This window comes from Cricetulus griseus (genome assembly GCF_003668045.3).
Source record: "Cricetulus griseus strain 17A/GY chromosome 1 unlocalized genomic scaffold, alternate assembly CriGri-PICRH-1.0 chr1_0, whole genome shotgun sequence".
NCBI classification, from domain to species: Eukaryota; Metazoa; Chordata; class Mammalia; order Rodentia; family Cricetidae; genus Cricetulus; species Cricetulus griseus.
Window position 1 is genome coordinate 68,315,386 of NW_023276806.1, and position 12,549 is coordinate 68,327,934.

General features: G+C 41.9%; 1 protein-coding gene across 9 annotated transcripts in view; it reads right to left on the minus strand.

The window, feature by feature from the left end:
- The window catches only part of Sh3d19 (SH3 domain containing 19), a 155,540-nt gene that overhangs the window by 23,407 nt on the left and 119,584 nt on the right, over positions 1-12,549 (minus strand). For all 9 annotated transcript variants that reach the window (XR_004772123.1, XR_004772122.1, XM_027392988.2 and 6 more), the window contains 3 exons: positions 11,008-11,115; positions 6,095-6,207; positions 1,054-1,115 (listed from right to left, as the gene is read on the minus strand). Coding sequence is in view for 7 of the 9 variants with exons in the window: in XM_027392988.2 (XP_027248789.1) it covers positions 1,054-1,115; positions 6,095-6,207; positions 11,008-11,115 (283 nt within the window). In the remaining 2 variants the exon portion in view is untranslated. The remainder of the gene's footprint in view (positions 1-1,053; positions 1,116-6,094; positions 6,208-11,007; positions 11,116-12,549) is intronic.

The window sequence follows — 12,549 nt, forward strand, 5'->3', positions numbered from 1 at the left end:
ACACTTTCTACACACACACACACACACACACACACACACACACACACACAGAGAGAGAGAGAGAGAGAGAGAGAGAGAGAGAGAGAGAGAGAGAGAGAGAGAGAGAGAGAGAGAGAGCAAGCGCCTGGCACAGACATGAAGAGCTTTTCTGCTTAGCGGGATACAATTTACTGAAACCTGCAGGGTATGCTGTTTTTGAGCAAATGACTCTTGCATTAAACATTATAGTAGAGGAAATACCATGATGTCCCAGCTTCCTCTTATCTTGCACTAGAGATTCATTAGTTCAAGACAAACAAGCACTTACTGTCATGAGTTCTCCAAGGTCCCAACTGCTCCTAAACACACCGACTATTTCAGGAAGCTAAGTACTTTCTACCACAGTCTGAGACAAAAGATTATACACATGATGATGTCAGGTATACGTGCCTGGGTCCTCTGCATAATTGGAAAAGGAACATCAACCCCCCCCCTAATGTTCACATTATAGCCGTTACTATTTAAAAACTCTTAATTTAGATGAGCATAAAGGAAGCTCTGAAAATGGAATAGGACAGCAACTACTTTAAAAACCCTTTTCCCTAATATCTAAATGGCAATAAATTTCAACATGGCAATGCCTTCTGAAAGTGCATCAGCCTTTGGGTCGAATACCTCTAGTGCTGGGCTGGGGTGAGTGGGGGGCTGGTATAGACCACCTCTGAGTTCCCTTCAGTGATGCTGAGAAACATGCTGGCCCCTCCTAACAGAAGGGTGTTTGCAAGGGATTCCGGCAGAGGAACTATTTCAGTTTGGAAAGCTGTCTTGTTTATTTGGAAACAGTATCAGAGACTCATGTTTGTGCTCTGTAGGTGTTTGGACCTCGTTGAAAGAAGAAAAGATGAGAGCTCTATAACCTGCTGTCCCAAGCAGACTGTGGGTTGGTGGCCTGGCAGACTCGTGAGTTTCTCTCCAAGGCAAGATCTAAGGCTCACAGCCCTGCATCTGGACAGAAAACAAGGGCCAGTTCTCCAAGGCATTTGATTCCCTCCAACTTTCCCACATTTTACCTACCTTGGTGGTAATCTGGGGGGTCCATGTCCCAAGCCTCCTGATTCACTGGCTTGCTCCAGTTCCTATAAATGTCACAGAAGGCTTTTTAGTTAAGACTACCTAAAACAAGAGTTTGCAAGAGGAACTGGGATCAACTTTTTGGGTGAGTCTCTAAGTAGAAAAGCTGTGAAGTTACAGAAAGCAGCCAAGAAGGACTCTCAGTACTATTTATACATACACATACATACATACACATACATGTTATTTTTATTTATTTATTTTTGAAACAGGGTCTCATGTATGTAGCCCTTGCTGGCCTGGAAATATGTAGACCAGACTGGCCTCAAACTCACAGAGATCTACCTGTCTCTGTCTCTAGAGTGCTGGGGTTAAAGACATGCACTACCATGCCAAGCCCATAAAGCAATATTTTTTAAAAAAACTTTTTTTTAATGTGTATGACTGCTTTTCCTACATGTATGTCTATGCACCACATGTGTTCCTGGTTCCCTCAGAGGACAGAAGAGGGGGTCGGGTGCCCTAGCTGGTAGTTTTCTCCTTTCCTGCTAGAGTTTGCTTCAATTTTAATATATGGCATTTCTTCATCTCAATTATGATAGAAAGCAAACAATCGTGAGTTTAAACCTGAGAGTAAGTGGGTAGTTGTTTTGCCTTGGACAGTAAAATCTCCTCACTGGATGGCTTCAAAACAAGCAGTCAGGTTTACACTAAAGAAGTTGAGGACATTAAAAAAAAAAAAACAAAAAAACAAAAAAACAAAACCCAAAACTTAAGGAGCAGAAGAAAGGAAGACATGCAAGGAGAGAGAAGGGCAGGGAGACAGGGATTTCACCAGACATCAGACAGGATACATGGGCTGACAAGGGCTTTATGGGGAAGAGTGAAGAAGGGGACTGGAAAAATGCAAGCGAGGCAATGCAGTGAGCAAATGCAGTGGACCTTCACAGTGAGCAAATGTAGGGAGCCTATGCAGGAAGCATTTGTAGTGAGGCAATGCAGTGAGCTGGATACAACAAGCCAGATGCAGTGAGGCAATGCAGTGAGGCAATGCAGTGAGGCAAACTGGTGAGGTGAATGCAATGAACAAATGCAGTGAGGCAATGCAGTGAGGCAATGCAGTGAGGCAATGCAGTGAGGCAAACTGGTGAGGTGAATGCAATGAACAAATGCAGTGAGGCTGATGCAGTGAGGCAGGTGTGGTGAGCTGGTACAGTGAATGAACGCAGTGAGGTGAATGAAGTGAGGCGGATGAAGTGAGCTGGTGCAGTGAGGCAATGCAGTGAGCAAATGCAGTGACTGAATGCAATGAACCAATGCAAGAGAATTTGGGAGTGGGGGGAACAAATAGAGGTTTCTTCAGGGGAGAGGCTCGGCTGTTTCAAAGGTTTTCAGAACACTTTTTTTTTTTAAAGCATTTATTTTTATTTTATGTGTATTGTGCTTTGCCTGCATGTGTGTCTGTGCTTCATGTGTGTGCCTGGTACCCACAGAGGTCAGAAGAGGGCGTTAGACAGTTGTGAGCTGCTATGTGGGTGCTGTGAATCAAACTCAGGTCCTCTGAAAGAGCAGCAGTGCTCTTAACAGAGTCATTTCTCCAGCCCCCAGAACACATGTTTGTGGACCGGGAAATCATTCTTCTGCTGAATGAGAAACAAAACACCTCAAAGCCCAAACAGCACTGTTTGTTCTTCTCTTTTGTAAAAAGTCCTAACTAAATTGTTTTTATCAATTGGAAAATTGAAATAACTCACTACCAATATCAACTTTCCCTTTCCTATGTTTTAAGACCCCAATGCACACCCATGAAATGCTGTCTCTAAGACTTTAAGGAGGAAATTTCCAGCCCTTTAAACTTACATTGCATTAATAATTATTTAGCTATTGCTTAGGAATCTTTGGGCAAATTCAAACTGTGTCATCCATGTAACAAATGAGTTAAAACTTCTTTCCACAATTTTTAAATTCACGTTATTTACAACACTTCCTTAAATACCAAGTGATTAATCGCCAATAATGATGATGATTTAAACTTGCTCCAATGTTTTAAAATCTCATTTTTTAAAAAACAAATTAAGCCTGCCCTTAAAACTTGGTTTCACTAATGAGTTCAGTTAATGTAGTGAAGCAAGCCACCAGCTCATAAACCCTGCAATATTCCAGAGTATAACTCTCGCCTTATAAATACACTGCTGCCCATTATTCTTTCTGACAATATCGCTATGATAAAATCATGTCTTTCCTTGGCCACCTTTAAAATTAAAGCAAAGAAGCCTTAGCAGGAAAGGAGAATTTTTTATTGATCTTTCTCAAAATTAGTTATGGAGGTACCTTAATATTGAAGGGAAACTTAAGCAAAAATATTAATGTGTAACTTTGATATGGAAATAACAAATGTTAGCTGCAGTCTGGTGTGCCAAGGCTTTTTTTCCTTCTCTCATTTGTTTTCAGCAAGACTTGACTACAACTGAGATGCATCCCATTCCAGTGCCGGCATGTTTATGAGAAATTTAAAAAGTATCTTTTTGATCTCCCACTTTTGACAGGCTTCAAGTTGGAACAAGAAAGGCACTGTCATATGCAACATCTCCCACACTGAGAAGAGGTGGCCGCTACTGCTGCAGTCATCTTAGTGTTTGCTCAACCTGGGTTGGTGCCCAGGTTCTGCCGACAGTCTTAGGAGACCACTGATTACAGATGTCTCCCTCTGCAGCAATCCGCACAGACTGTGAAGCTTTTCTGTATCTTTTTAGTTCTTTCTAGTTCTGAGACCCTGGAACTTTGGCATCTTAGAGGCTGCCTAAGGGCCTGGCAGAGGTGGTTTTCTGCTTGTAGCATCTCTATAGATGGCATATTTTCACATTCGAATCATACTTTAATTTTAGAAAAATTCCTTTTCCTCCTTTTCTTTTTGAGACGGGAACTTGCTGCACGGCTTGGAGGCGAACGGAACTCACAATTCTTTTGTCTTAGTCTCTCCAAGAGCTAGGGTAACAGGTGAGTGTCACCACACCCGGGGATTACGAGGTTTCTGTGGCATTTTAAAAAAGGGACATATTGCTCCTTCTCTCAAGATCACATGTTTATTACATGTGTGTTGGGACTGTGGAGCAACTGGCCTAGGTGTGTTTTGCAGGAGCTGACACTCCTTAGAATGAGTTTAAAATCAGCTTGCCACTGCACACACACTTCTGGTCTGTGTGCTTGGATTGACATGAATCACGCAGGTTTCCCGACTCTACCATAGAGTTGGTAGTTTCTTTAGGGGATGCTTCGGGACAGGCCAGAGAGCTCTCAGCTCCAGTGGCTCTGGATGGAACCTTAAAGTCCATCATTTAAGTAACAGAAGTGAGGTTTGGCAACTGTAGCCACCAGAACCAGATAAAAACTTTCCTAGCACTCTGGTTAGGGAAAAATAGATGAATTTTGTCTACCCTCCTGGTCTGTGACACTGATACTTTGTTTTGTTTTCAAGACAGGGTTTCTCTGTGTAGCCCTGGCTGTCCTGGAACTTACTCTGTAGACCAGGCTGGCTTCAAACTCAGAGATCTGCAGGCCTGTTGCCCAAGTGCTAAGATTAAAGGCCTGCGCCAACAGAGTCTGGTGACACTGACACTTTCTAGAGGTCCTCCCCTTTACCTTTAGCCTTATGGCCTCTGATCTAAATAAATTCAATAATTACAATTCTCAAAACAAAATTTTCAGGCATGTGTTTGAGCCTAGTCTCTAAAAATCTATACTTGTAACTTCAGGCATATCACTGAATTTATAATCTGTTTTGGCATGCCCTTTTCTTCAGGCTCAGTGTGTCTACTATGGTCTGCATAGATGAGGATGCAGGTGGCTCTGATGCCCCCTGGGATGGATGCAGGGAAGGGTTTCCATCATGTTCATGTGAGGCAGAGATGTAGGTGTGAACACAGGAGCTCTTTGGTTGGTGCAGTTTATCCTAACTTGTTTGCTTTTAAATGTACGTGTTGCTCTTGGACTGCTGACACGGTGGTGATAATCTTAGCTCTGTTGTTCACAGACCCCATCACGTCAGTCACTGGAGAGGGCATCTGCTCATCATGCTCTCTCAGCTCCATCCAGGATCCTTTGAGAGTGGGAGCCTGAGATCTTTGCAAGCAACTATTCTTCCACAGGAGTTTGGGGTTACAGTATGGAAAGGGCCCTACTCTCTGCTTTTTGGTTTTCTTAGCCCAGTTTTAATAAAAATTTATTATCAAGTACTTTGAAGATACAAATGATCACTAAATTTTAATTCATTCTACAGAAAATCTCATTAACTTGGTACTGGCTAATTTAATTTAATGTCTTTTTCAAAGAAATTTCTCTTCACTAGAAGATTGGATGGGTTTGCTTGTATGATGAGCACAGTTAATGCACAGGGTAAAACTATTACAAAAATTGAGCTGAATTGGTTTAAAGACTTTAAGAATTGATTTCTCTTGAAACAAGCCATAAAGATTGCCCATCAGGAGGAAATTTTTAAAAATGCACGAGGGAATAATATGAAGGTTGAAATTTAAAATACTTACATAAAAGGTCCTAGGTATGTTAACAAAGGTATAGAAAAGCATTGTATTTCAATTTAAAAAATGTCTTAAACTTCAGAATAAAAATTCTTAGGGTAGTTATCTTAAATTGTTATCATCATTATTATTTTTAATAAAAATAGATTTGAGTGTTTTAAACAAAACTCGACAATTTGACATAATCTATTTCTACAAATATTAAAGCTTTTTTTGGAAGTTTTAGTAACATCTTCATTATTATTCCTGTGTCATATAAAAGACAATGCCATTGTATTGGTACAGGAGAAATTACTTTATATGATGTACAACAAATGAACCCAATCCTTCTACAGGGACTTGTAAAATATTGAATATAACATTAAGTAAGTACATGAGGTTTAGCAAATGGGTTCTAATAAAATATTTCTAAAAATCAAACCAATGGTAAAATAATTTAAGCAGCAGCTGAAGATTTAGAATCAGTTCAGAACTTTGCCTTCAGCCTAACAACCTCTCAGGACACTTACCGGGTGTCTAGTTCTGTCCGCATTACTGATCTTTCCAGACACTGTACTGTAAGTGTTCCCAACAGGCTTTTCGGAAGGAAGAGGAGGTGGACCTTGTGGGCCCTCGTGTAAACCTAGGGAAAAAGATAGAAGACAGAAGTCACCAGCAATGGCTGGCCCAGGATTCCATATGATGTCAACTTGAATGCAGCTGGGCTCCTTAGGAAAATGGCTGGCAGAAGAGAGCCACACACAGCGCTAGGCAGTTAAGTAACAATAAAGAGCCCTCAGCAGACCTCAGAAAATTGCAGAATGAGCTAACATATTACGTGTCACATGGGGGGATAGCATTGCTAAGAATGATGTGTCAGGCACTGACTTAGGCATTGCAACCATCATCCCTGTATCAGATTTGTCTGGTCAACAAATAAATAACTGGTAACTATATGTGGCAATTTAGATTTAAATCTTCCTTAAAGTGAAATAATGTTAAAGCTTTTGTTCTTTAGTTGTGCTAGGCACATTTCTAGCACATAGTAGCCACTGGGGCATAGAGGCTACCATGGTGACCAGGACAGACACAGCATTACCTCATACTATATAATATGCTACCTATTTTACAGAAGCTGAAATTAAGAAAACTGAGCTACTTAATTTATTAATGTCAGTAATTGTCAAGTTTGTTTGTTTGAACCCAAAGCACGTGCTCATTCTAGTAAGACATGGTCCTTCATAGGTGGAGTACTCAACCCCCCATCCACAAATAATTAAATACTTCTGATAATTTAGGTTAATGGCCATAATTAGCCTCAATTACAGAAACAATACCTTTATATCCCAACCACACACTTAGCTCAGTAATACTCCCAACTTACTTTAAAGAAAGAAAATAGAGATGATTAGATTTAATTATTGCCTGATAATTAAAATCTGTGTGCAGGAATACCTCATGAGGGGATGACTGTAACATATTGCAGGAAGCTAAAGCTACCTTTTAGATATCTGGTGTCACTACTAAAAGTGTATGGGAATTCTCCTTTGATCAAATTTCCAGCTTCAGTGAAAAACCTCTAACAAGAGGAAGATCTGTCAGGTCTCTTTTATCCACAGACAGGAAAACTTTCTCAAAAGGAGAAAAATGTCCAAGCCAGCTACTAGGAAAACAATGATTTAAGATGGGCAAGTGTTGGTAGTGACAGGCAGGGCTGCTCTGGGGATGAAGACACACAGGACTATCCAAGTCAGTCACCTTCTGCATCCCTCCCACAGTGGCAGTTCCTCATTCTCACAAGGAAATGGACTATGCTATTTAGGAGTTTACTGTAGTCCTAAGCAAGAAATGAGCTGGAGGCTTACTTACAGTTAGGGCACCGGGAGAACCTAGTGTGGGTGTGATGGGCTTCAGAAATACAGTTCCAATTTTAATCCAGCCAGTAAAGGAATCTGGCAAAGGCCTGAAGGAGCGTCTATACCCTGGGGAGGATATCTTAGGACAAACGGGTTCCAGGGGAAGCAGCTGACAGGTTTAAAGACTACAAAGGACCTTGTACTTCAAAGCTGTTCATTTCTTCCCTGTCCATTCCAAATTCTGTAGACACCAGAAACCATAGACTTTTCCCTCTAATGTATAAACACATTGTTTAAAAATTGTACAAACAGTGCCGGGTGTTGACGCATGAATTTAGTCCCAGCACCTGGGAGGTAGGGGCAGGTAGAGCTCTATGAGTTCAAGGCCAACCTGGTCTACAGAGTTCCAGGACAGGATCCAAAGGAATACAAAGAAACCCTGTCTTGAAAAACAAACAAACAAACAAACAAATTATACCAGCAGGGGCTGGAGGATGGCTCAGTGACCTTCCAGGGGATCCAGGTTCGATTCCCAGGACCCACATGGCAGCTCACAGTCATCTCTCACTCCAGTTCCAGGGGACCTGACATCTTGTTCTGGTCTCCTCTTGTACTACCGAACATGGTACACAGACACACATGCTGGCAAAACATCCATTAAGAAACAAACAATTTTAAAAATTGCACTAATTTTTGCTGGAACTAACTCTTTGGAGGCTGTTTTGGCAAGTCAATTCTCTCACACCCAGCAGGGCAGATTCATCTTTTTAACAGTTCCTGGGGCTTTGTTTGGAAAATAATTTAAGGTGGTTCCTTAGCTTATACTTTCATGATTTCAGAGTTATCATTTCTTCAGTAGAAGTTATTAACCCAGTTTAGGATAAGTAAACAGTAGGCCTGACACTGCCCATCCTTAGAGGAATGCCTGCTCACAAGCTCTGCTGTTTGCTTGCACTCAGAACTTGGTCTGGAAGATGGGACCAACCACTTTTTTTTTCTTTTCTTTTTTTTTTTTTTTTGAGACAGGTTTCTTCTGTGTAGCCCTGGCTGTCCTGGAACTCACTCTATAGACCAGAGTAGCCTTGACCTCACAGAGATCTGTCTGCCTCTGCCTCTTGAGTGCTGGGATTCGAGGCATGCACCATCACCTACTTTCCAGACATCTGGAATTTTAGAATCTTTCTTTCTTTCTTTCTTTCTTTCTTTCTTTCTTTCTTTCTTTCTTTCTTTCTCTGTCTCTCTTTTTTTTTTTTTAAGATTTATTGTGTATACAGTGTTCTGTCTGCATGCCAGAAGAGGGTACCAGATCTCATTACAGATGATTGTGAGCCACCATGTGGTTACTGGGAATTGAACTCGGGACCTTTGAAAGAGCTGAGCCATCTCTGCAGCCCAAATCTGTTCGGTTTCTAATGGTGGTTATGTAACTAGTCCCAGTCACAAAAGTGGGCAAAGCATTGCAGGAAGTTCCTCTATTTAACAGCACTTTGTGTATTGTCCTAACTCATTGTAGGGCAACTGGAGGATGCCCTGTGTGACTTCCCTAGAAGATTCCTGGAAGCTTATACCCGGGTTCTGTCACATCATACCCCACTTGCTTTTCCCCAGGGTAGATTCTGTCTCATTTACTTCTGCAGTAATAAATTATAACCTTTATACTGAACCCTGTGAGGAGTCCTAATGATTCACTGACTTAGAGGTGGTCTTGGGGGCACTGGCATTAGAGAGTAGAGCTCGGTGTAAGCCACAAGACAGGGCTGGATTCCATCCTTAGCCAGTCAAAAAAAGGTCAACCTAGAACCCACATGAGGTTCCTATAATATTCATGATCTTTATATTTTACTACGCCTATTGAATCAAGAACACAATTATAAGGTAATAGCAAACAGTCGAATAACCCAAAGCTATAATTTTATACCTTTCTGACTATCACACTGTCAAAAGCGATTATGCCATCATTTCCTCAATTAACACTATGATATAACCTTCAAAGAAGCAAGACCTGTTGTAATTTTGGAATTTCAGAGCCCTGACTTTTTGCTCATTTTTCACAGCAACTCAGTTCAATTTCTTGATACTGGCTGAGTGCTATCTATCGGTTAATAACAAAACCACCAAGAGACCAAAACCAATATGATGCTCCTCGGTAATATTTTAGAGAAAAGCCAGTCCCCTAAATTCAAGTATATGCTCCTGTACACTCTTGGGGCACTCCAGCTCTTGATACATCGTACCCCACATGCCTGAAGTACCTCTCGTCAGACAAAGGCAACGACACCTCCCACCTCAGGACCACGCAAAAGCACTGCAGTCAGGAATGAAAGCAGAGGCTCCTGGAGAGCTGAGTGATGATTTTCAGCAATGCTGGGGACTGCTCCCGAATCCACAGATTTTCTTTTCTTCCTTTCTTTTCCTTAGTGTCTCTCTAGTCCAGGCTGGTCTCAAACTCATTGTGTAGTCCAAGATAACCTTGAACTCCTGATCCTCTTGCCTTCATCTATCTATCTATCTATCTATCTATCTATCTATCTATCTATCTATCTATCTATCTGTGTAGCTTTGGAGCCTGGGAATCTTGCTCTGTAGACTAGGCTGGTCTTGAACTCACAGAGATTCTCCAGCCTCTGCCTCTCGAGTGCTGAGATTAAAGGCATACACCACCACCGCCTAGCCCTTTTCTTTTAAAGAAAGTATTTATTTATTCATTTATTATGTATACAGTGTTCTGCCTGCAAGTATGCCTGTAGGACAGAAGAGGGTACTAGATTTTGACAGATGGTTGTGAGCCACCATGTGGTTGCTGGGAATTGAACTCAGGACTTCTAGAAGAGCAGCCAGTGCTCTTAACTGCTGAACCATCTCTCCAGCCCTTCACCTTCTCAGTGCTAGGATTACAGGTATGCACCATCTCTCCCAGCTTTATTCACTTCCAGGAATTGAATCCAGGGCTTCCACCATGCTAAGTGAGCATTTTACTAACAGAGTCACACCCCAACCCTAAACATCAAATTTCTTTTTGAAGTACAATTAAAGCAGATACAAAATTTCACTTACTGTATGATTTTTTTTAAAAAAACCAACTAAGGAAGTATACAAAAAAATCTAGTGTTATACCAACTTTAAAATGACATTTATTTTGCAATTCAGTCATCCTAAGAAGTATAATTGTTGTATGTTTCTAAAGCTTTTGGGTACAGTTCTTTGCACAATTCATGCATCGCCATATGAAGACGGAGCTGACTAGAACAATATACCCACGATAGACATATCTAACTTCATTTGCTATTAGTTTCATTGCTTCCCCACCCATCTTTACCAGAGGCACTGGTGATACAGAATACTATGCTTCTCAGGGTCATAGTCTCCTATTCTCTTTGTCTAAAATCAACCTTAAAGGGAAACAGAATACAAATATATGGTGAGAATTCTCCACAGAACTGTGATAGAACACCTTGCTCCAGGATGTCTGTGACTATGAGTAACAAACAGCAGGTTATACATAATTTCAAAAGCAGACATTGATAAGTTCATTCAGATTTCTCCTAGGCTCTTGAAGGAGTAAATTAGGAAGACAGAGAGGAGCTTACATTTTTCTGGTTTGGCTGGGATTCGAATTACAGTAGGCTTCCTGGTGGGCGCTGGTGGAACGGCTCTTTCTTTTGTTGGTTCTGTTTTTGTGGGGAGCTGAAAGGGATCTAATGAAAAACATAGTTTATTTTGCATGTTTTAGTTAACATGGACTCAAACAAAAAAGCCTCATTCATAATTTAAGAGTCATATTTTTCATGCCCCAGGGAAAACTATTCATGGATAAACAAAATCTCAGTTTGCAGAGACAAAAACAAAGTTGGAGCTCATAAAAGGAAATAATTTAGTACCCTGTAAATAATTCATATGGCTTTCTTCCTCTCTGATGAGAGAGATCCAGGACAACCCTGAATTATGTAGAAGCTAGCTTTCAGGGGAGCACAATCATTTCATAAATGTCTGCCTGCAAATGAGGGGCAACTGTAACAGCTATCTTTCCAAACAGCAGCACCTCCCAGGCCCCCAGGAGGACTTTTCTCCCCATATCCCTGTGCACGGCCGCACACATGCTCACCGGTGGCCCCATCCTCCCCTTCACATGACCTGACGCTAGGAAGGGGCTCAGCTGTCTTAGGTTTAACTTTGTGAGGCTATACTTCCATAATGTGGAAGTTAACCTTTTCCTCCAAATATTTAACTTTGGGGTGAAGGAACCGGCTTCCCTTTTGGCAGCCATAACGGCCGAACACGTGTTTCTATGACCTTGACCTAGACACTAAAAAGTCAGATGCCTGCCTCGTGACAGGGAGCCAATCAGAGGTTAGCTGGTGGCGCTATGCTTTACGACCCTGGGTGTGCTTTACGGACTAGCACACAGCAATGACGTGGAGAGCATAGCAACCACCCTGGGAGGACCTATGGGCCATAACAACCAGTTGACCAATCAACACAGGGCAAGCCCTCCAAGCCTGGAGGCACACCAATCGTTAGCCTGTGCGTACCCCTAGACACTCCCCTTACGCTGCCCTATAAAGATCTATGCGCAGCAGCTTCAAGCCGTCTTTCTGGCCATCCACCATGGCGGGTGGGTGAAAGACCCGAGCTAACATGGGGTTAGCTCGTTAAACTACAATAAAGCCTCATGCAGTTTGCATCAAGCTTTCGCCTCCATTCTGTGTTTGGGGTGGCCGCCGTCCTGGGCTAAGATTCTGGAAGCCTCAGCTTTCTGAGGGTCTTACAGGGGCAAAGACTTAGCATTTCTCCATCTTCATTAATTTACTTTAAGTGAATCAGACATGCTTGGGGTAAGTATTTTAAATAAAAACCTACCTATAAACCCATTTTCTTTTTTTTGTTTCATCTGTTCCTTAGAACAGATTTTTTTTTTAATAATTCAAGTTAGGGAACAAGCTTGTTTCACATGTAAGTCCCTTCTCCCTCTCCCTCCCTTTACCCCCAACCCTCCTCCCCCACACCCACTCCATCCACCCACCACTCCCCAGGCAGGGGGGCTCTGCAAAGTCCACCAAATCTTCCTGTGCTGGGCCTGGGCCCCTCCCCATGTGTCCAGGGCCAGAGTGTATCCCTTCATGTGGGATGGC